Source organism: Pteronotus mesoamericanus, unplaced genomic scaffold (assembly GCF_021234165.1).
Source record: "Pteronotus mesoamericanus isolate MK-2021 breed Mesoamerican mustached bat unplaced genomic scaffold, CSHL_Meso_final contig_73, whole genome shotgun sequence".
In the NCBI taxonomy this organism is placed as follows: domain Eukaryota; kingdom Metazoa; phylum Chordata; class Mammalia; order Chiroptera; family Mormoopidae; genus Pteronotus; species Pteronotus mesoamericanus.
The window spans coordinates 17,142,598-17,167,052 of NW_026555245.1; the positions used below are offsets into that span (position 1 = coordinate 17,142,598).

Here is a 24,455-nt window from a genome sequence, read left to right on the forward strand (position 1 = left end):
CTCTCTCTTACTCTTTTTCTTCATCTTCTTAAAGCAGTCCCTTTAGCATATCTTACAATACTGGTTTGATGGAGGTGTATTCTTTTAGGGGTTTTTTATTTCCCCTTCCATATTAAATGAGAGCCTTGCTTGGCAGAGTAGTCTTGGTTGCAGGCCTTTGCTATTCATTACTTGGAATATTTCTTGTTATTCACTTCTGGCTTGTGGTGTTTCTGTTGAGAAGTTACCTGCTAGCCTTATTGGAGCTCCCTTGTATGTTACTTCCTATTTCTCCCTTGCCTTTAAGATTCTCTCTTTGTCTTTGAATTTTGCCATTTTATTTATGATGTGTCTCGGAGTGGGCCTCTTGGATTTATCTTGATTTGGACCCTCTGTGCTTCCTGGACTTGTATGACTTCTAATTTCATCAAAGTAGAGAAGTTTTCCATCACTACTTTTTTGAACAGGTTTTCTTTCCTTTGCTCCTCTTTCCTTCAGGTTTCTCTATTATACAGATATTATTACTTTTCATGTTGTCCTGCAGTTCTCTCAACTCCTCTTCATTCTTTTTTAATCTTTTTTCCTTTTCTTGCTCTTTCTGGGAATTTTTTTCTACCTCATCCTCCAGCTCACTGATTTGATCATCTGCTTCATCTAGCCTGCTTTTGATTCTTTTTACTGTGTTCTTCAATTAAAAAATTTCTTCATTTCCTCCTGGTTCTTGTTGATAGTTTCTATGTCTTTTTTCATGCTGATGTAGCTCACAGTAAGTTCCTTGTAGTTTCTCTGTAGTTTTTGTTAATTCTCACTGAGCTCATTGAGCTTCCTTATAACAATTGTTTTGATCTCAATGTCTGATAGTTTACTTGCCTTTATTTCATTTACCACTCTTTCTGGGGATTCCTCTTTCCTTTTGAATGGGTGGTGTTTTGTTGTCTTCACATTATTTGGGAGACTCTTCTCACTTGCTTCTGCTTCTTAAATTGATCTTTCTTGACTCCCTGTCTTTGTGGTGTGAACTTCTATGGTAGAAGAACTTTGTGATTCAGTGGTGCAGTCTCCTTCATCTCCTGAACTTGATGTTCTTGGGATGCCCTTTGTGTTATTTATGTTGGCTATTTGGATGTAATTGGGTTTTCTTTTGATTGTTGGGTCATTCTTTTGGGGGGAACTTCCCTCAAGCTGATTGACTGAGGGTCACTCCACCCACCACCTCTTGTATGGTGTTGTGCAGGTGCTACCAGAACAAAACCACAAAGCCCAGGAAAGAAACCCATACCCGCAAAAATAACTCCCACCCACAATCCCATTATCAAGAGCAGATGAACCAGTATTAATAAGGGTGTAAAGAGATTAAGACTATTATAAGAAAAGAGAGCAAATGTGAGATGACCTGTTGAAAGAAAAATGATTTTTAAAGGGTAGAGGGGGGACACTAATCAGAAGAGGGAATCAGAGCAATGTGAAGAGAGAAAGTACATCATAAATAAAAAAGGGAATGAAGAAGGTGGAATGGAGTAAGAAAAGGAAAGCATGTAGTATTAGGTTTAAGCAGAAGTAAAAGAGAGAGAGAGAAAGAAACAGAAAATAAATAAATAAATAAATAAATAGGAACCAAATTGGAGAGAAAGATCCACCACAGCACTATTAACGACTAATGAGCAAAGATTAATATAGGTGGGCTGGGAATAAGAGGGAAAAAAGAAAGAAAGAAAAGTTTAAGAGATGTATAGGGGAAAGGGATTTGATTTTGAGATGATAGAAGGGGAGGGAATACTAAGAGAATGAAATGAATATGAGGCTAAGACAGGGAACAATTAAAAGTTGAGATGAAAAGAAAAAGAAAAAAGAAAAAAGGGAAAAAGGGCAAAATGAAATAAAAAACAGGCTAACACAGGGAAAAATTAAAATTTGAAATGAAAAAAATAGTAGGAGAGGGGAATGGTAAGATTTGAGATTTGAAATATAAAATTAATGAAGATCTAGAGCTAAAATAGAAAAAAATGCATAAACAACTACCTTACCCACAACCAACAAGCAAAGATTGCTAAAGGTGGAGAGAGAATGTGGGTATTTTAAGAGTAGGATAAAGAATGTGAGATGACCATTGACAAGAAAATTGGTTTTGAGAGGCTGGATAGGGAAGAAATAGTAAGAATGAGGAATGGAAACAAGTTGTAGCAAGAGAGAAAACAAAATTTAAAATGAAAATAATAGGAGGAAAGAAGAAGGTAAAGTGGGGTAAGAGAAGAGAGGGGGAAAATATGTGAATTTAAATAAACTATAATATAAAATCTAGTGACTTAATATGCACAAACTTGAAACACAAGAAATGAATGTTAGAAAGCTATGCAAGAAAGAAAATATCACAAATCATGGAGAAGACCACAGTTGATTTCGTCTCGGTAGCATTTAGTATTTACCACTGTTTTTTCTTTCTGGATCTGCCTCTGGTGATGTCAGATGGTGGCCCTGTCTGACCTTAGGCAGCCTGTTCAAGACTTCCAGGGACCTACTGTCTGTGGCTGGCTCCTTCAGTTGTTAATCTAAACACTCTGGGCTCAGCAATCAGGCTTAGGCACCACACGGCAGGGCAGAATCCTTTCTAGGGGCAGGGCTGTTGTTTCCCCTCAGGCTGTTGCCACTCAGGGGAGTAGTCTGCCTGAGCAAGATGGCTGCCATATGGGGGCTGACTCAGCACTGGGATCCCAGCGGCTACTCTTTTAGTTCTCTCCCCAAAGCCTCCACACTCAGCCTCTCGTCAAGTGTATCTAGTCCACCCTGACTCCCCTTTGCCAGAGCCCAGGGTAAGTGGCCCTTTAAATAGTTCTTTGCATCTCCAGCCATCCATCTCTGGCAGGGAGCAACCCTGCGGTTTTTCACAGCTGGATGTTATCTGTATACTTTTTGGGCTCTAGTGCTCTAGGCTGGGGAGCCCATTTTGGGGTTTAGACCCCACACTTCTCAGCGGGATCCAACTGGCCGCTTACAAATCCCTCTGGCACCTCAGCTGCTGCCTGTGGGAGCCCAGCCAGCCCTCTTGTGTCTCCACCACACTCCCTACCAGTCACATTGTGCTGAGGCTGATTCTTCCATCTGTCCGTGGTTACAAGGCTTCTGTCTTGCTATTGTTCAGTTGTTTTTTTCAGGGTGATTTCTCCACAATTTAGTTGCAATTCCAGATAGGTCCTGGGATGAGGTTAGTGTAATTTCCACTCACTCCTCTGCCATCTTGGATCCTCCTCTGATTTATAAATTTGTATGAACTAACAAAAGCCAATATTATGTTTGTAATTTTAATTTTTTATCTTTAACATTTATTTTGAAATATTTTTTAGTCGCAGAGCAGAAACTTCTACATACTGTTCATCTAGATTAACCAATTGTTTTATTAAGTTATTATTATTTACAATTTTATTTTGATGTTATTAATATTATTATTACCATTATCATCATTATTGATGACTGAGAGTAAATTGCAGACAGTATATCATTCTGTACTTTTACCTAAATAGTTTCAGTGTATGTTTCTTAAGAATAAGGATATTCACTTATGCAACCATGGTGTAAGTAGCAAATTTAGGAAGTGTAACTTTGATACAATCTGTTATTAAACATACAGTTAAGATGCAGATTTTTGCAAGTTGCCTCGGTAATATTCTTTATATTTTTTTAATCTGATCCAAAATCCACTCCAGCATCCTTCGTTGTCTTTACTTGCTCTGTCTCTTTTAGCCTCTTTTTAAAAAAAATTTTTTCATTGTTATTCAATTACAGTCTTTTGGTCTCTTTTAATCTGTACTAGTTCTTCAGCCTTTTTTTTTTTTCCATGACATTTGACAGTTTTTAAAGATTGGCAGTTGTTTAGTAGAATGTTCCTCATTTAAATTTGTTATTTCCTCATAATTAGAACCAGGAATTTTTTTTTTTGGCAGGAGTTTATAACGTTTGACCTAATAAATCCCACTTCTGGGAATCCATTATTAGGGAATAATAGTAAACATGTTAAAAAAAAAACAACCCAACTTGTATGACTTTAAAGCAGCACAATGTTGAGTAATACTAAAATCACAGCCTGCATGTTCTAAGATTGTAATTGATATCCAACATTATGCTCTGTCCTTTATGTGCATTATCTTACTTAACCATCTCAGTAAAAGTGCCAGCCTCTGTTCACAATTCTCCCCTTTGCCCTTCTGTTTTAGCAGCTCTAGATAATGCATCAGTAGTGCTAAGTCAACAATGATTGCCACTCCTGTCTCCAGACACTCTTTCCCAGCCTCCTTTGCAGCTAAGGAGAAGCATTGGATTAATTCTTGGCGAGTGAGTTCTAAAGGCTTGTCCCCTGGAGGACTGCTGGGAAAGGCAGAGCCTCATGTGGAGAAAGCCTTGGCTGACTTCTTTCTTCTTTCTTAGGGTATTGGTGTGTACTGTGCCTGCTTCAGGTCCTGGGGACCGCCTTGTAGCCATGAAGTCATAAGAGTGACAACAAAAGACCTATGTACTATGGAGGACAGAGTGGGGCGGGGGAATGAATCAGGATGCCTGATGACATCGTTGAGTTGCTATCCTAGTCCTGGACTGCTTTCCCTGGGTTTACCTGGGTAATAAGAGATTAAGCCAATTTTACTTAGACTTCTAGTAACTTTCTGCAATAGGTATTTAACATAATGATAACAGGAATACTTATATGTCACTATAAAAGTTTTATATTATTTAATCTTTATAACAGTCTTGGGAATAGGTACCACTATTAACCATGCTTTATAGGTGATGATTGTCAACTACAGCCTAGAATAGGAGCCCACCACCAAATCCCCCCAAGCATGGATCAGAGCCCACTTTTTTCCTCTGCAGGGACAGCAGAAACGAGGGGGGGTGGGCAGAGAATGCAACATTTAGTGGATGCCTGGGAAATTGCCCAGAGGTAGGAACAAATGGAGACATGGGGAACTGATTCTTTCTTTAAGGAGAAGAAAGTAGACTGATAGGGAAGTGGGTGAATAGAGAGGCCTGAGGGAAGTTGGAGAGGGAGCGGGGAGTCAGGAATGAGGCAATCCCCACATCCATGTGGGGCATTTCAGTGAAGACAGAGGTAACCAGACTAAAGGACCAGCACCTGATCCTCTTCTCCATAAATCTTCCTTCTCTCTATGAGCTATGACTTTGGGAAAATTGCCTAAATCCTCCTGTAAAGCAGTTTTTATTTCTTCATTAGTGTCCACTATGTGTGCTTAGGTTGATGAAGGTAAGAATGGCAGTGCCAGATTTAGGAGGTATAATTCTTTCTATCCTGTGCCCATACTCTACTGGACAGACCTTACTGTGGACTGCCAGGTAGCAAGGGGCAGACCACAAGAGACAATGACCTAGGTACAGAAACAGCTTTCACTGTTTGGTGGTTTTTATAGCCTGTGGGATAAAGCCCGAATTCCTTGATAGGACACTCCCACTCAGGCCCTGCCCACCGTCATACCTTCATTTCTTGCCACTTCACTGTACGCCCCTGAGCTCCCATTGCCCTATCGGTTCCTGGGACAGGCAGTGGTGTTCCCAGGCTCACTGCCTTTGCATATAGTGCTCCTTCTGCCTGAAACATCCTGAACACACTCCAATGTTTCTTTGTTGAAGACCCAGTTCCTATGTCACTGTGTCAGCCGAGTCATTCTTCCTCAGCGTCAATCCTTCTGCCAACACCCTGTCCGCAAGAATAAATCATTTCCTCTTTGTGCTTCCTCCTGCTCACAGAAGCCTGTGCGGCAAAACGCTTCTGCTTGACTGTCCGGAACTTGAGCCTCTTCCATCTCTTAGAATGGGTGTCTCACTCCTAAACCATGCATTCTCTCTGAAGTCAGGGAAAAAGTATCATTAATTGTTTGCCACTAGGATCATTTAGTATAGAAGCTTGACATAAGGAAACCACTTAGTAAATGTTTGGGGAATAAGTAGAAGGCACATAAATGATAATGAGAGAATTAATTTATTCATGACTTTATTCAAGGCCCTTTTAGTTATAAAATTCTACAGTATAAATATTCCTATTGAATATGAAGTAGCACTGTACACTAGGATATAATCTAAATCCTAAATTTAAAATACTAATACATATCATAAAGTATACATATAAAATGTATAGTATGTGCATAAATATGTATGTGTGTATATATATGTATACATCACCATGATAATTTTAAGGGAAAGTTTCTTAATCTCTATTCCTTTCATCAATTTCTTACGATAATATAAAGAACAAAATGGAGAAAATAGGAACTCTAAATTCGAGTATCTGAGCTACAGCTGTCTTTAAACACCAGCACACAAAAACTTTTGTATCTGTCCTTGGTGGTAAGACAGCAATAAAAATATCTATTTGTTAGTACTGGTTTCATTTCTCAACCCAAGAGATAAATACTAAACAAAGCTGGAAGATATTCATAGAACAGCACAACTGAAATACTCAAGAGGATAAAATAGATTCTAACTTCCTCCTCAAAGACATATGAAACTTGGCTACTCATTCAAGTTCATTTTAATAATAATTTATTGAGTGCCTGTTGTGTTCAATACTGGATCAGTTAATTATTCATTCATTTATTTAAAAAGTACCTATTGAACACTTACTATATGATGGGAATTTTTCAAGGCAATAGAGATAGAGTAATAAATAAATGAAACATCTCTGCACTCATGGCACTTATATTCTAGAAGCATGAGTCATAGATACACAAATAAATACAATGGATAGTGTAGCAAATAGTGGTAACTGCTTTGGGGAAAAAAAACGAAAAAGGAGTTAGGAAGTGTCTGGACTCGGGAAAGGGACATTGTAATATTCAGTTGATTGTCACAGAAGGTGACATCTGTTTCTGCTGTCCCTGAAGAACAAAATCTGATGCAGGTCTTGAACAGCTTGGGGAATAAAGAAGGTGTGCAGATGGTCATGCTTTTCTTTAGCATCCTATGGACCTTGTATTCCATTAGGCTCTGTTTATTGGTGACCACCTATACTTTTTAACTAATTGTTGTTAGACTGAAAAAGATATGCTTTTCAGTAAGGGTAGAATTTAACAAAGTCGACTCAAACTTTGAAGGACTGGGAGTGATATCCCTTGAAGGATGTCAGGTGAGGATGGCAGGAAGAAAGACATAGGCAGAGGTGGCCCCAGGTAAAGAAAAATTCTGCCTTATCTAGGGGCAACTGGGAGATCTTCCCTACTTCACCCGGGAGGTACAGGTTAGTGCAAGTTATGTGAAGTGGGGAAGCCATTATAAGCGAGTTGGAGAAGGTCACACTTGGTCATAGAGACTATGGGAAGCCGCCAAAGTTAATTGAGCAGGGAAGAAACATGGTAAAACAAATATTTTACTAAAAGTAACACTGTTATCCAGGTATTAATTTATAAGGGGCTGGCTGGAATGAAAACAGCAAGAACAATGATATTTTTAAAGGAATGATATTTATAAAAATAAACGACAGGCCTTGGTAGATGATAAGATCTGAAGGGTAAAGAAGAGGAAGAAGTTAGAGCTGATACATTCATAAAGTTCAGAGAGGCAAGTGGATTGTGTTATTCTAAGACCAAGTATTCTGCAATCCAAGCAGAGTGTGACCCGTTCAGGATCACACAGTAGTCAAAAGCTGAAGCTGGAACCCAGATTTCCCGCTTCCCACCCCTCACCCCAGATGACTCCAAAGTGTTCAACCTGGCAAACAGAGAAATAGTCCCACCAACAGAAATGGGTGAGTATGGAGGGATAGCAAGCATGTAATTGGATAGAGGAGATGGAGAGTTTTAATTTTACATTTGGATAATTTAAATATATTCAACTGGAAGTATCTGGGAGTTAGGCAAAACTTCAGGATTGGAAACCACTCTGTCCCTTACCAGTTTGTGATCATGGGCAAGTTGCTTAACTTCTCTGATCCCTAGTTTTCCCAGTTGTAAAGTAGAGATAAGGTTAATTATTTAATGGCTGTTACTAATTAATTAACTAATGATTGTAAAGAGCTTGGAACAGAACTTGGTACAAGGTAAGTGTTATTTAATTATGTGTTGAATAAAATAGGTAACGTGCAATGGAAAGAAAGAGGTTGGCTTTCTGGGGAGGTAAGAAGAAGAAGATGTGGAGAAAACTAGAGGAGAATTTGGGATGATTGATATAATATCTGCCATAGAAGTCAAGGAAAGAGTTTTATGAAGGTGAAAAACAAAATCAAATGACACGAAGGTACAGAGAAAGAGGCCAAGAGAAGTCATAAGGTGTGGAAAGAAGGAGGCCTTCAAAATATGCTTTGGGCAGAGGGGCAATGAGGAGAGAAGCCAAACTATAGGGAACTGAGAGGTCAGGAGAACTCAAAAGCAAGGCACTTAGCTACTTTTGAAAGTTGCCAATGATCTCAGAATGTATCCAAGAGCAGATAAAGTTTTAAAATAGGCATTTGACTAAATTAGTGGATTAACACATTCACGGTAGATTGTCAAAGGCTATATAGAAAATTTGGAGCCATTAGTAACCATCAAAGAATTGACAGCATGGTGGATAGTAATCCTGGCCTAAACTAAACTTCATAGTTAGGTACCCAAATATTGAATAGAATGCAGCATGAACTGACACTAAGATGGGGGAGATTTTGATTTCCACACTCCCACGTGTGTGTGTGTGTGTGTGTGTGTGTGTGTATCTATCCTATATTGAAAATTCTCAAATGTGAGATGTTGTCATATTTTTTTATGTTTACTCTGTATAAAAGTGTATATCACAAACATTCAGAAATGCAGAGAAGCCCATCTAAAAGGCCAACTTACCATATAGTGAAATAAAGACTCTGGTTTAAAATTTTTACTATAAATCATCTATTTGTTCCCAGTTTGAAGAAGTACTCATAGAATTGTTCTCTTAGTGTTTTTCTATCTAAATCTTTGCTTATGAGGGAGACAGAGTTTGCGCACCCCTCCCCGACCCCCAAATATATCTCTTGGGATATTGATTATTTTAAGCTTCTTATTTCTAAGAAGGAAAAGACTGAGGAAAAAAAGCTTTGACCTCTCCTCAACTGCTTAAGAATTTAGATGGAGAACCTGCTCCCAAAAGGGAGATATCATCATAGATAACTATATATTAGTGTGACAGATGTGGAGGAATCTAACAAGTCCTTGACCAAAATCCTCTCTGTGTCCCTTTGTTAAAGATGGCCCAGCAAGCATTTATTTACCAAACATTTGCTTTTCCAGCTCCATGTATATTACCTTCCTGCCCTTTGACATTCCAAACCACAACCCCCTTCTCCTTAGCTCAAGATAGAATATGGCATATAAGCCTCAACTGCCCAATCTGTCTTCCAGCACCATATTTTTATGGAAACCCCATATGGACATATGTAATGAATTTGCTTATTTTTCTTCTGTTAATCTGTCTCACGTTAATTTGATCATTAGTACAGCCAGAAGAACTTAACAGGGAGAAGGACAATTACTTTTCCTGCTCTACACTTAAAAATCTCAGCGTAGTAAAATTAAGTAGGAGAATTTGGAAAGTCAGAAACTCTACAACTCAAAAAGCTTTCTTTTCTTTGGATCTCTTTTTCATGTCCATGTAATGTTAGACTGAACTTTGTCTTAAATGCTTAAAGGCATTGATGTTTGGGAGCAAAAGTTACCTAACCAGCTTTGTAGTGTTGCTAAACTACCTGAGGCAGCCAAAACCAGAGAAAGAAAGGCAGTGGGAATTGACCAAACTCAATCTGGAGGCATTTTAGTATTAGGCTGTAAATTGCAAACAAGCACTGACCAATAGGAAAATAATGTGACCCTCACATGTGAGCTACGTAAGGAATTAAACTTTTTTTTTAATGCAAGTCACACTTTAAAGAGAGAAAAATAAACAGGTGACATTAATTTTAACAGATTTTATTTACCTAATGTATGAAAAGTATTGTTTTAACATGTAAGCAACATAAAAATCATTAACAAGGTATTTTGTATTAATTTTCCAGTGCTGTCTTCAAATTTCAGTTTATATTTCACACATTCAACACATCGCAATTCAGACTAGCCATCACTTTGAATGGTCAATAGCCACATGTGGCTAGTGCCTAACACACTGAACAGTCGTGCAGCTTTGAACCGAAAATGTCTTGCTTTATTGTTTTATTTACAGACAAGTTGACAGAGGCATTACTTAGCAAGTGCTCCAGTATAGGAAACCTTAGTGCAAACCAATACATGGAAAGAAATACGGACTTTCGCACTCCAGTGAGCAATGGGACTTTCTGATTTTTCTCGAGTTTGGAGCTGGGCTTCTTAGTAGAATTCTCAATCTGAAACTGAAATAAAAAGAGCTGCAGCTTATCTTGAATTACAGGAAAGCTGTATGCAGTGGTTCGCAGGAGAAAAGCATTTAACCCCAGGCTGTGAGTTTATTCCTTGGATGGATCATGGTTATTTATTTAAGGTGCCCCAGGAAGCATGATAGACACATTGTTTGCAAAAGTTGATTTCTATTCGGAAATGCAAATCAACTTTTCACTTTTTGTTGTTGTTTTTTGTTTGCTTGTTTGTTTTTAACCTGCCTTTCCCCAGGCATGGGGTGACCCCTTCATGAGGCTTAGTGCTGCCCTGGCCGAGTGGCTTAGTTGGTTGGCGCGTGGGCCCTTACACCAAGGGCCTGCGGGTAAGGATTTCGGCTTGATCCCTGGTCAGGACACAAACATTGCGGTAGGATCCCCTGTTGGGGAGCTACGGGGGGCAACCTATCCATGTTTCTTTCTCACATCTCTCGCTCTCTCTATCAAAATACGGTGAGGATTTAAAAAAATATTTTAATAATAATAATAATAATAATAATAATAATAATAATAATAATAATAATGGTCTGTGTATCCTGGGTTGGTTTTCCGACTGCCAACTCTGTGAAATGGGCGGAAGGCGCGGGTTCCCCCTCTTGCCCACGTGCCCTGGCAGCTTCGCAGTTTGGGCAGATGGAGTTTCCGGCCTCGCTCAGGGGCCGCCAGGTCATCCGCCCGCGCTCCTTTCTGCCTGAGGTCAGTGCTCCGGGAAGAGCGCGCCGGCCGTCCCAGCGTCCGGAGGGCAGTCCTGCGGTGTGTCCACACCCTCCTCGCCCGCGGCATGCCAGGCTGGGCGCCGGTGGCGGAGCTCCCTGCCGCCGCCACTCGGAGACTGGGCCCTCCCCCACGGTCATCTCTGCGCTGGAGGTGGAAATGCGGAAGTTTCCGACCAGCATTGACAGATGAGGTTTGCGTCTGGCTCGGCATGCGCTGCAGCAGCTCTGCCGCGCCCCGGGTCCCCACCGTCCACGCCCCCCGACCCTAAAGGCCGACTGGCCACGGGCCCGCCATGGCCACGCTACCCAGCTCAGAGCGCCGCGCGTTCGTGCTCAAGATCAACAGGTAAGACGCGCCCTATGGAGAGGTGGACTCCCGGCCGCGCGGTCCCAGCTGGCCGAGCGCAGTGCCCGGGCAGCCGGAGAGGGGCGCCGCCGGCCGAGTCCCTGAGAGTCCGCGGCGGGGCACGCCTGAGACCTGGGGAGCGCGGGTCCCCTTAGCCGCTGCGGTGGGACACCTGAGCGCGCAGTGGTCCGTGCGTCGGGCTCAGCCAGCTCCTCTCCGACCACGCCAGCCCTCCCGCTTGTCCTCAGCCACCACTGCTCCTTCTCAGAGCAGCCCGCAGGGCCACCTCCCCAACCCCGCCTCACCTCCACCGCCCTCGGGCTTCTGACAGGTGGCCGGGCCCTGGGAGCGTGAAGGGCTCAGAGCTAGCTGTGCTGGGCACGCCACGGAGGCTCCTCTGAGAAGGGGCGAGTAAAGGAGTGGTTGCAATGAGAGTGTAGCCCTGAGGCAGCTGCTTCAAGACTTCAGTTGTCCTCAGTAGGGCTATTTTCCCTCTCGTTTTATTTTTTTTCAGAAAAAGTTTGGCTGCTGTTAACATGGCTATTTTTATTCCCTGGTCCAAAGGAGCCATGAAGTGGAAAAAGTGATTTTTTTAAATTTACCATTTAAATAAACAAAAGGAATGGGCATGTGGCTGACAGTTTGACATTTATAGCGCTCCAGTGAAGAACTAAGGCTATGGATCCAACTCACCATCCAATTCATAACCAAAAATTGTACCAACTAAATGTAAGCACATTGACTACTCCTTGTAAAAGTTCTCACCAGAGGTGCTTTAACTGCAGTTTTTCCACCACTGAAAACTGCTGACAAGTGTTTGGAGACATTTTTGTCTTGCCCTGAGAAATCTAGACTCTTTGCTTAAAAAATAGTGTGAAACTCGTCCTGAAGGGTCAACTTATTATTCTGCTGCCCTCACTGCTTTAGGACTTGTTAGTCTTTTAGCTGCGGCTTTGAAAAGCTGGCTTCACAGGAAGTTTATTTCTGGGCTGCTAGTGTGTGAAGTTTGAAAGAAGGAATTAGAAGCCCACAATAAGGAGGTGGTAAGGACTTCCAGAGGGCATGTTGAGCTTCATAGGCGATTTTATTTCTACATGCTGTGTAGGGCTGTGAGCAAACCATTTCTCTTACCTATTTCTGCATCTTTAAAATGAGTTTAATTATTAATGTGTACTGTATATTAACACTGGAGGACAACAGTTCTAGTCAAAAGGCAAAAGGTACATCAGAGATCTCCCTATGGGGATTTTTTTTTCTTCTCCATTAGGTTTTGTGGCTGCTGCTGCACACCAGGAGGGACAATTCATTTGGGAGTCAAACTGAAGTTACTGGTGGATGTACCACTTGCTTGCCATAGCTGTTACTCCTCCATCCTTGTAAATGTTGAGGTCAGAAAGTGTGACTCAGTCAGAAGGAGACAGTGGGTTGGATGGAGTTAATCTGGGGAGAATAGCAGGACCTGAACTAATCCTGTTCGGAGTCTTGAAAGCAGCGGTGAGACTGGTGTGGCCTGACTCGGATCAGATCTGCCTGTCGGTTGACTCTGTCACAAACTGCATGACAGTGGGCGTGTTTTTTAACCTCTTTAAACGTTGGTTTCTTTATATTTCAAAGGGGCGAATCATAGTACCTATCTCTTATTACTGTTGGAAAGATTAAGTGAAGTAACACCTACAGAGTGCTTGTAGCGCCTGGCACAGCACCCCTGTGAGCTAACCTCCTCAGCATTACTATCAAATCTGTCATTGTCATCATCATCTCTATTATCACTTCTTTGAGATCCTAAGAAAGAAAAGTAGGAGGAAAAGTTGAGGTTGGAGGACTTCCCCTGTAGAAACTGGTTTGGGCTTTGTATGGTGATGCTAGTGGCTGACTGGAGCTGCCTTGGGGTGGATGTTCTCCCTCATACGCCTTCCACCTCTGAGCCGAGAATATCAAACATACCCAGCGGAACAGAATGTGCGATGCAGTCTCACCAAGAAGAGTCCCCCTCAAGTTAAGTAAAATATAAAAGTTTCCCTCATCCTCGGGTAAGAATAAAGATTGGATATTCCTATTTTGAAGGTTCGTTTTGTGTATGGGGTGGAAGAGCTCCGGTAAGGAAGTTGACATGAATTATTATTTAAAGGAGTTCATTAAGGACATAACTAGTATTAATATAATCTTAAAATTCACTGTTTATTGATGACTTACTACGTCTCAGAGACTGTTGCATTCTTAATGGATTGTGCCATTAAGTCCTTACAAAAATCCTGAGACTCACATGAAGCCTCATATAGAACAAGAAAATGAAGCTTGAGGATGTAGTTGCACAAAGCCACGCAATTTGTTCAAGACCATGCAAACAGAAGTGGCAGAGCTAGGATTACAACGTGCTCCAGAAACTGTGCTTTTAATTGGTCATGAGTTATTTTGATTCATGTATCTTAAGAATTTCCTTTAAAAGCAAGAGGGAATTAATTTTTTAAACATTCATTTCAGTAGCAGAACTGACAAATTGTTCTATATTCTGAGCAGTGTTTAATATCTAAACAAACTAACAATATGATGTTTTGCAATTTTGAAGTTGAAAAGAAAATACTTTCTCTTGGATGCCTTGCTACTATTTTTTAAAATAGATCAACTTACAAAAGTAAAACAGTGTTGAAATAATACCATTGGTACATTCCCCATGGGTTCATGTTTTTTACCTTTCTACTCAGAATGATACAAACAGTACAAACTATCCCCTAAAATTGTTTATGGGATAAAATTAATGTGCTTCCTATTAAAGAAATGTTGAAATCTGATGTATTAACATTTTTATTTTTCAAGAGCCTCATTCTCTCCACATTACCCTCAGGAAAGAGTGAGCGGACTACCTCACTGTGGGAAAAGAATGTCCCTGCGTGTTTCAGATTCTGTGGCTTCTTGCGAGCAGCATTGCCCTGGGAGCGCCCAGCAGGGCCCGTTCCCCAATGACTGCCCAGGCTCTCTTGTGCTCTTATGAAGCCTACACTTTCATGTGTCGGAAATCATCATACAAGACTTTTTATTTGTCTTGTTTTGAGCACCAGGTGTAACCATATGACTTGTTAAGGTTAACCATTTCTCTGGAACCCACAGCTCAGGGAGGTATAAGAGAAAAGATGCACCACTAAATTTTTCTGAGCTAGAAGAACAAAACAATTGCTTATAAGTGTTATATATTTGTCTTTATTTCAGTTTAATTGTCACTGACTTCCTGTGCCCAGAGAAAGACTACATCTGAATTAGGCTATTCATAATAATGTTTGCATTTGGGATTTCAGGCCCTGCTGCATTAAATGTCATAATATAGTTTTTGTATGAGCGCCAAGTCTTTATCAACTACCTTTTTTTCATACTGTGGTTAAGTGCTTTCATAGATTATAAAAAATATCACTAAGATTCTGAAAATTCATTTAAAAATCTTTGTTTTTCCCAAACAGAATAGATGTAGAACTTGATCAAATATTAAAATAAGGAATTTGGGTAAAGAGAACAAAAGTGCAAAATGCAGGAAAAATATTAATTATCCTCTGGACATTCAGGACTAAAATAAATAAATAATAATGGCTCATGCTTATATAATGGTTACTGTATGGAAGGTACTGGTCTAAGTCTTAACATATTATAACTCATTTATCCCTTTTAAAATAGAAACAATACTATCTCCATTTTTACAGGGGGAGAAACTGAGCACAGAGAAGTTATGAAAATTGTCCAAGATCACAAACAGCTAATTAGAGGCAGAGCTGGGATTCAAATACAAGAAGCCTTGCTCCCGAACCCTCTCCCTTAACCACTAAACCATACTGCCATCTCAGTTTTATTTTAAAATAATAATAAAGTAATTGACATTTATTATCTATTTACTATGTTGCAAGAACTTTATATATCCTTATTTCATCATTGTAGAAAAGGAACAAAATATTAAGCATAACAATCACCATTAGCGAGTGATTAATGGAAGATAAAAACAAGGAGCTAAGAAGACAGATTGCATAAAAAAAAAACCCTAATAAATTTAGGCATAAGGACCAGACAAGTTTAAGGTATAGAGATTGTCCTGAGAAGGGCTTGCTAAGTTTGTCTGCAGAAATGATGCAAACATAGCATTGTATGTGTACTCACATGCACACGCCTATGTCTGCAGTGTACCAGTGCTGTTCTTTAGTAGTGATGGCAGGCTGGGGTGTTGGTGCTTTCAGGAATTGCTTCATTTGCCTGATGTGTTCTAGACCAAAGACCCATAGCAGAAGCTTCAGACTCATAATTTTGGCCTTTCACATTTAGAATCATTTTCATTCAGATTTTGAGGAAAGTATGTCTTGAACTTCAGGCATCTTGTGCAATTGGAAAAACCTGCTAGGGTGAAATTTTGAGCTCTGACAATTCACATGTGTGTGCGAGGCTAATGTTTACTTCTACATGGAAATGAAAATATAATTACATCATATGGGAGATACATGATATAATTGTGTCATGGGAGAGAGGTACAGCTCAGGGGACTAAGGCTCCGCCTCCACTCCCCACACAGAGCATCTGTATACAAGTGTTTGGTGAAATCAAACAAATTGGTGGTTAGCATAGGGTATAAGACTGTTACATTGTGTCCCACTGCATTCTGATCAAATGCACCATCAGAAAAATGGAAATGGTAGTGGCAGAACCAGAGCTTCTGTCCTTTAGTCTTTTTTATTCATGTTCATCATTAGAAATAGAAAAGTACAGTCAGCAAACATTACTACTATCCATAAGTTACAACTGTTAACATTTGGATGTATATCCTTCCATTTTTACAAAAATGGGATCATATTGCATATACTGCCCTAGGATTTATTTTTTTTTAATTTTAAAATATGAACAACTACCCATGTCAATCAATATAGATCTACATTATAATTTCCATAGGCTGTGTAAAATTGCCTTGATTGGATATGCAATGATTTATTGAATTCTTTGTTATTGAGTCTAAAGATAATTCCAATTTTTCATAATAATGTATAGCACTTGATGGAACAGTCTGATACATACATCTTTATGTGTTAATGCAAATATTTTCTTAAATATTTTGAGGAATGGAATTGCTTGGTTAAAGGAGAGAAACATTTTTCAAGCTTTTGACACATGGCAAAATTATCTCCCAGGGAAGATATTCCTATTTACACTCTGACCAGTAGCCTTAAGTGTGATAATTTCCTTATATTCACACCATGCTGAGCTTTATCATTCTCTTAAATCTTTATTTGAAGTTTTAACCCCTTCTCTTAAATGTGTCTGACCTCTTCCTGTCATTCTTTGGGGATTAAAATAGTCATGAATTTATCCTATTTTCTTTGCTTTATGTACAATTAAAGATTGTGGTAACCTCTGTTTCACCTTCTGTCTCTGTCCATTGAATAGATGGGTTAATGATAACAGTAGCTTGTTCTAACACCTTAGTTCTTTCTTGATTCTGTTTTAGACTCTAGTTGTCACACTTTCACTTGCTTTTTACTTTGACAATATATTCCAGTCTATCCTTCTTTGCATAAACTCTAGCCCTTTTAAATGAAATAGCAAATAGAAAATCAGAATTCATGCCTATTACAAGATAAGATCCCAGATGACATAACTTACTGTGTTTTCCCTTGAATTAGAGAATAACGAAATGGACTTATTTCACACTTTGTGGGGGTCCTTTTCCTCTGTAATTGGCTTTTATGTCAAGACAATACGTTAGTATCACTCTACCCAGAAACCTCAAAAGGCTTCATGAAATTCTATTATTCCCATCATATAAAGGATAAAATTCATTTTTCTTCCCTTCGAGAGGCCAGACATAAAAACAACAAACAGGTTACCTAATGATATTCAAGCTGAACTGAAATAGATTAGGAAATGCAGAACTATAAATTAATTGGCCCTTCTATCTTCTCCCATCTCTTGACTTTCTGTCTGGCACATGGATGAATTAGTAGGCTTGTAAATTCTAGGCTTGTTAGTTTGATAGTTCGTTTGTTCGTTTGTTCATTCATTCATTCATTCCAGCTATTGAGCGTTATTACCTTCTAAGTACTGTGGTCGGCCCTGGAAATACAAAGGCAAATAAGTCATGGCCTTGCTTGCAAGGAACGAGAGATTAACCTAAAATCATGGCCTGAAAAATGAAGGAGGCTTCCCTTACCTCCTGCCCCTCCATAATGAATATTATCCCTTCAAAGAGATCATCTTGGCAGTGGGGGCGGGGGACAGTGGTTCTACCTCTTATTCCAAGGATAACAGCATTACCTAAAAAACATTTTCGGAAATCCATTTAGAATGGCTCTCAAAGACTGGAGTACAATTATTTTTAAAAATAAGTTTAATTGTATGAAATATTTTTCCTTTGAGGGAGAATTTGCTTTTTTCTTAAAAAGTGTCAAAAATATAGAAAATTTAGATAACGATGTGGCAAGTAGCTGAGGGCCCACTGACCAGAATTAACAAATGTTAACATTTGGTCACTTTTGCTTTAGATATGTTTAAACTAAAAAAGCAAACATTACAGATGTTAAAAAACAAAATTTGTCCAAGTTAATTTGAAGATCTAATTGGCTTTATTAAGTAATTCATGAGTTGGGCAGCATTCTGTCTAGTAACAGAAGAGCACTCTGAGAAGTTGTACAAAATGGAAGGTTTTTATAGTCAAAAACAGGGTGGGACTAAGAGGTTAACGGAGTGTATTATTTCAGTCAGGACATCTTTCCTTTGGGGAGGGCAAGGAGTTTTATCAGGTAGAATATCTCATGAGTATTGTTCAGGAGATTTCAGAATGATCAGTTTAAAATTTCACATCTGGAAGAGGTTGAAACTGCAATTAGAATAGCCACTAACTTTTGTTTGGTGATGTGACTTAGCAAAAGTGACTCCATTTTGGTTGTTGTTTTTTTAAAACACATAAATTTGAAGACATCCTTTGTTTTGCTTACCACTCCTATTCCCCTCACCTTCAGAGGCCAGCACCATGCCAAGTTGTACTTTTATTGTGTGCATGTATGCATATGTGTGTGTTAATATCAGTTTGAGTTAAATAAGATGGGACTATTTATAAAAAAAATGGAGCTATGTTTTAGATGCCTCTTTAAGTAGCTCTGAAAGCAATTGCGAAGACGAGTTCCAGCAGTGACTTTAGGGAGGCAGCTCTATCAGAATAAATTGTATGGCACTTCTTGTATGGAATTATAAAAAAACAACAGTTGTTTAGATGTGTACATTCCGGTAATGTTTTTCAATCACTACATTATATTCACATTACTCATTTCCTAGAATGGCCAGGAAATTTTTTAAAACATTATTTTCTCCATCAGATGAATGTACCCATGATTTTCATTTGACCTGAGATAAGTACTTGAGTTGGTAACATGTTTATTTTTAAATAATATGGTTTTCATTTTGAATGGGCAGTGTTGATTTTCTTCTGTTCAGGGATATGTAGTCTTTCTGTTGCACCATACTTCAAATGAGACAAACTGGGAACAATGCCCATGGGGAGAAATGCTTTTCCCCAAGACTTTGCTTCCTGTGGTCACTGTACTGGGTCATACCCAGCTCACAGCAAGCATTTTCATTGGTGGAACTATTAGAGTTCTCACTACTCAGCTCCCTGCTGTGGACTGATAGCACTCAGAAGTTGGGATCCCATCAAGATTACCTACCTGAGGTGCAGGGCTCATTAGGGAGCCAAACAAGAGTTGCCTACGGGGTGCTAGTCATCATGCAGTAATTTACAGTAGAATGGCAGTCCCCTTTCCCTTCTGCTAGTAAAAAACTCAGTTCAAAGTTCACTAAACATGTAATTAATCCTACTACTTAACATAAATGTTGTTTCAAGGCAATGGTGACCATCTGTTCTCTGTGGGAACAAGATTGTCACCTCCCCGTTGACAGTCTGACTGGTTTGCTTCACCTCTGATTATTTTCCTCTTTCATTCTGAATCACTGCTTGTTCTTATAGTATCCCTTTAGAAGGGGTAGCCAACTCACTTACAGTATTCTGTTCCCTGTCCAATAATTTCATTCAACTCTACAATAATTTTTTTGATTGCCTATAGCTTTCTCTAGGCATTATGAGAGGCAAAAAACCAAATGAAACCAAAATCAAACTAGTATAAGCCCTCAGAATTCAGTGGGAGTGAGCAGGCTAACATAAATGCAAAAGATAGCAAACATGGAGGTGGCGTTTATGTGGCTGGGTAAGCGTTGCGGACAGGAATGTTGACAGAACTCAGGGGGAAGGAGGTGAGACTTCAGCCAGGTCCTGAAGGACAAGGAGATTAGTGACAGACCCTGATATAGTAAGAATAACTAGCAGTATGCAGAATGGTTTGAGGGGGTTGCATAAGAGGGATAAGGAAGGAGCTTCTGTCATTCCGATATGAGGTGATGAGGTGTGGGATTAGGCTGGGGTAGGGAGGAAAGAATGAAAGGGGATTGTGTCTACAGGTACTTCCAAGGGAATCAGCTGGAATTGGAAAGGAACTAAATATTTATTCATTTGCTCATTTTGTGAATATTGATGGCCACCTACTATGTGCCTGGCAGTGTTCTAAGTGCCGAGGATAAAGGCATGAGTCACATGAGGCAAAAGACAGACAAGGTCACTGTTCTAAAAGCAGTAATTTTCCAATGGAAAGACAAGAAAGAAATAAACAAGGAAACATCAGATACAGTAAATGCTATGTAGAGAATGCGAAAGAGCCATAAGGGGGGTGTAGATACTTTAGAGAGAATGGTCAAGGAAGGCATTCCTCAAGAGATAACTCTGGGCCAAGACCTGGCCGTGGAATTAGCAAGTGCTGGGCCTGACGTAGGAGAAAGTTTGATATGTGGGAAGAAAACAAGGAGTCAGTGAGTGGTGTCTGAAGTTGAACGAAAGAGGGAGAGAGTGGTAGAGATGAAGAGAAAAGTTGGCAGAAACCAAATCACAGAAAGGCCTTACAGCCATGGGAAAAGTTTAAATGTTCTTCTAAGTGCAATGGGAAGGCTTTGGAGCAGAGGCATGGTGTAATTGACTTTCGTGTTTAAAAGATCACCCTGGTTGCCATATAGAGAAGCAAAGAGTAGAGACAAGGAGAGCAGCTGGGAGGTAGTGTAGGATCCTGGGAAACATGATGGTGGCAGGACAAGAGCTGAGAATAGAGAGGGAGGGAAGCAGTCAGCTCTGGGATGTATTTTAGAGACTAGGCTGATAAATTTGTTGTGAGGTGAGGGACAATGAGGGAAAAAAGAAACCAAGAGGTCTCCAAGGATGGAGTGATGTATGGATACTGATGTTTTGAATAGAGATTGAAAAGACTGAAGGAGATGCTGGCTTTTCAGGTAAATCAAGAGTTTAATTAAGTCTGGGATGCATTTTAGAAAGTCAAATGGAATTACCTATTATATGGTTTTGTTTAGGAATTTGAGACTCAGGGGAGAGGTCAGAGCTGGATATTAAACTTTGCAAGTCATTACCATATAGATATTTTTAAATAAGGAAGAGAATAATATTTAAATTATCTTGATAAGTTTTCTATATGTATGGTATGATATTTTAATTGGAAAATAAATATCTGTAGCTCCCTATAGAAATAATACAATATAACAGCAAAGGGACCAGAAGGACATATGCCAACATGTCATAAGTGTTATATCTGGGTTGGAGTATTGATGACCTTTTTTTTTTTTATCTTAAACTTTTTTATTCCCTACCAAAGACTTTTTGTCTACTTGTTTGTGAAGTATGTGAATGTATGTAGATTTTACAAATTTTCTTCAATGGTTGCTTTTGTAGTAAACTAATATTTGTAAAAGAGATAATACCAAGATGGTACCTACAAGAAATTAATGAAAATTAGGACTTAGATTTAGTTTTGGGAGGATGATATTGTATTTCTCCTGTAGAGTTTTGGTCTAAGAGAATATAGTAGGCTGCACATTTACATACGTTTGCTTTCCCTCCCTGTGAGTGGATTTTATGTTTACCTTGTTGAAGGTGATGTGGTCACTTTGAGATGAAGCTTTTTAAAAAATCTGTTTATTGATTGTAGAGCAAGAGGGAGCGGGGTGGAGAGAGAGAGAAACATTGATTGTTTGCCTCCCTTATGTACCCCGACCAGGGATTGAACTTGTAATCTAGGTATGTGCCCTGACAGGGAATAGAGCCTGCAACCTTTTGGTGTGTGGGATGACGCTCCAACCAACTTAGTCACCCAGCCAGGGCTCCAGGTGAAGCATTAAGAACTGGCCTGGACTTGTCACATCATTTTTTCTTCATGCTATACAACCAGCGATGTTTCAGACAGAGGCTGGTCTATTGGCCTGCATCCTGGAATAAAGATAATTAGAGCAGAGCCATTGTTGCTCTCTGGAGGTCCTTGTGTTTATAAGCCACTAATATTTTTGGATTCTTTGTTAGCACAGCATCACTGAGCCTACCCTAACTAATATAGATGAACATAAAATATGCAATATTTTCTTTCATTGGGCAACTTCAGATATAGGCTTAGGGCTTGAATGATAAGTTAGGATGGAAAGTATTAATCAGTGAGTCATCAATGAGTTGGGGGTGGGAATGAAGGACACGTTTCCTAAGTGGGAAAGTATAGTGGAAGAGAAAAGGAATGGGCATAGGTGAAGGGTCACTGCCAATTGGTGTAAGAGGGAAGAGTGACAAAAAAAGGAAGGAGAATTTGGCCAATATATGGCCGACTGAGGTAATTTAGAAAAGGGAGTTAACAGGGCAGTTTAAAGGGTCAGATGCCAAATTGTGAGGACAAAGGAAGAGTCATTGGATTTGCCTTGACAGCAGTCAGTGTGAACCTCTGAAACAGCAGTTTTTGTGAGTCGTGGGGAAGGAAGTCAGATCTCCTAGGGTTACAGAGGGAGGCAATTAAGAGGAAGTAGAGGAAGCTGGCAGAGACCACTCCTTTAAAAAGCTTGGATGAGACAGAGGAGAAGTAGGACAATGGTAATCAGATGGCTCTGACAGGCGTTGGCTTTTACACAGATATAACACGCAATGCTGAACAGAGTATAAGAGAAAGCATGTTTCTTATTCCTATAAAATGTCGTACATGTGGATAAAGATAATCTGAATACTGATATTGTTTATGTATAATAAATTTTGCTTTGCACTAGCATTAAGACTCCTAACAATAAGTAAAATACTCTACTTAGATATTTTCTTCCTAAGAGATTTTGACTCCCTTTTGCATTATCTTTAAGAATATGGTAATTCTTTCTATTTTATTATCTCTACATTTATCTTCTTAAATTTAAAGTACAAAAAATTATGGGAAAGAGTACCAATATCAGTTGTGTCTTGCTGTTTAACAAACCACCTATTGTGGGCTGATTTGTGTTCCTCCAAAAGATTCCTGTGCCCTGGTACCTGTGAGTGTCCTTTTATTTTAGAAACGGGGTTTTTACCAATGTAATCAAATTAAAATGAGATCATACTGGATTAGGGTGAGCCCTAAATCCAGTCACTGATGTCCATATAAAAAGAGGCACAGGGACACACAAGGAAGAGGCCATGTGAAAACAGGGGGCGATATTGATGTTATACCACCATAAGCTAAGGAACACCAAAATCTGCCAGCAACTACCCGAATGTAGAAGAGGCAAGGAAAGATTCTTCCCTAGTGACTTCAGAGGGCTCATGGCCCTGCTGACACCTTGCTTTTGGACTTCCGACCTCCAGAACAGAGAGAATAAATTTCTGTTGTTTTAGGCCAGCAGGTTTGTGGTGATTTGTTACATCAGCCCTAGGAAATAATACACTACCCCGAAGCTTAGTGACTTAAAACAACAGTAATTAATTATCTCACATGATTCTGTGGGTGGGCAATTTGAGTTGGGTTCAGTGAAATAGTTCTCCTGGTCTTGCTGTGAACATTCACTTAGCTGTAATTACCTGGTGGTCCACTGAAGCTGGGGTGACTAAGGTGGCCTCCCTCACATGTCCTAGCCTTGCTGCGGGCTGTCTCTCTTTACATGGTCTCTTATCCTTGTGTAGCTTGGTATTCCTCATGAGGTATGGGGAGCACTCTAAGAGGATAAAGGTGGAAGCTGCAAGGCTGCTTGAAGCTAAATCTAGGATTCATACAACATAACTGCTGCCACATTCATTGGTCAAAGCAAGTCACAAGGCAACCCGGCTTCAAGGGCTAAAGAGATAGACTCTGTCTTTTGTTGGGAGGAGCTGCAAAATATGGGCCCATTTTAATGTGTTGTAGCACCCAACAAAAGAAGTAATCGTATCCCCTTTCAAGCCTCACATATTTAAGCAGAAGACCTTGTCATTCCTAGCAAAGATTATAATACCCATTTCACTGGCAGAGAAACTGAGAACAGATTAAATGGAATCCTTCAAAGTTACCAGTGAGTCATACTTTGTGAGAGATATTTTTTGGCCCAAGGAAGACAGCTGTATGTCTGGAAGAGCTAAACACAGTCCTGCCTGGAGGCAGGTAAGTGAACTTAATAACTTCTTGGGTTTCTTTTATATCTCATAATTATATTGATGGAACCCAGATTGCAGAGCCGTCTGGTTCACAGATGAAGCAGCAGTTTGAGATTATCAGGGAGAGAAGGTGCATGAAAATTGCTATGTGTCACTCAAAGGAGCAGGTTTGAGACTAAATTCAATGACTAGGGAAAGGGTCAGCGAGCTCTTTATCCTCAAGAGCTACTGAATAGGCTTAAAAATTCATTGAGCACTGTGGAAGTTCTAGGCTGGGAAGAATTAGAGTGAGTAGAAGAAGAGAAAGGAGCAGAGAGGCAGAGAAACGAACACGTTAAGATTTGTGCTATGGGCTGTTTTAGAAGGATCACCTTAGTATCTGTTAGGATTGCTTTTAGCTGCCGCACGGAACAGCCCACCCCACTAAACAGTGACTTAAACAAAGTTGGGGCTTATTTAATTTCCACCTAACAAGAATTCCAGTGGTTGGCCTTCCAGGCTTCAATAGCTCAAGATTCCACTGGAGACCCAGGCTCCTTGTGTCTTTGTGTTCCACCATCCTTAGCATGTGGCTCTCATCTTGTAGACACAAGATGGCTC

General features: G+C 39.8%; 1 protein-coding gene across 1 annotated transcript in view; it reads left to right on the forward strand.

The window, feature by feature from the left end:
• Positions 1–11,224: 11,224 nt before the first annotated feature.
• The window catches only part of DOCK8 (dedicator of cytokinesis 8), a 209,465-nt gene continuing 196,234 nt past the window's right edge, over positions 11,225–24,455 (forward strand). Inside the window, exon 1 of the mRNA XM_054583056.1 lies at positions 11,225–11,386. Within this exon, the coding sequence (XP_054439031.1) occupies positions 11,334–11,386 (53 nt within the window). The 5' untranslated portion in view covers positions 11,225–11,333. The remainder of the gene's footprint in view (positions 11,387–24,455) is intronic.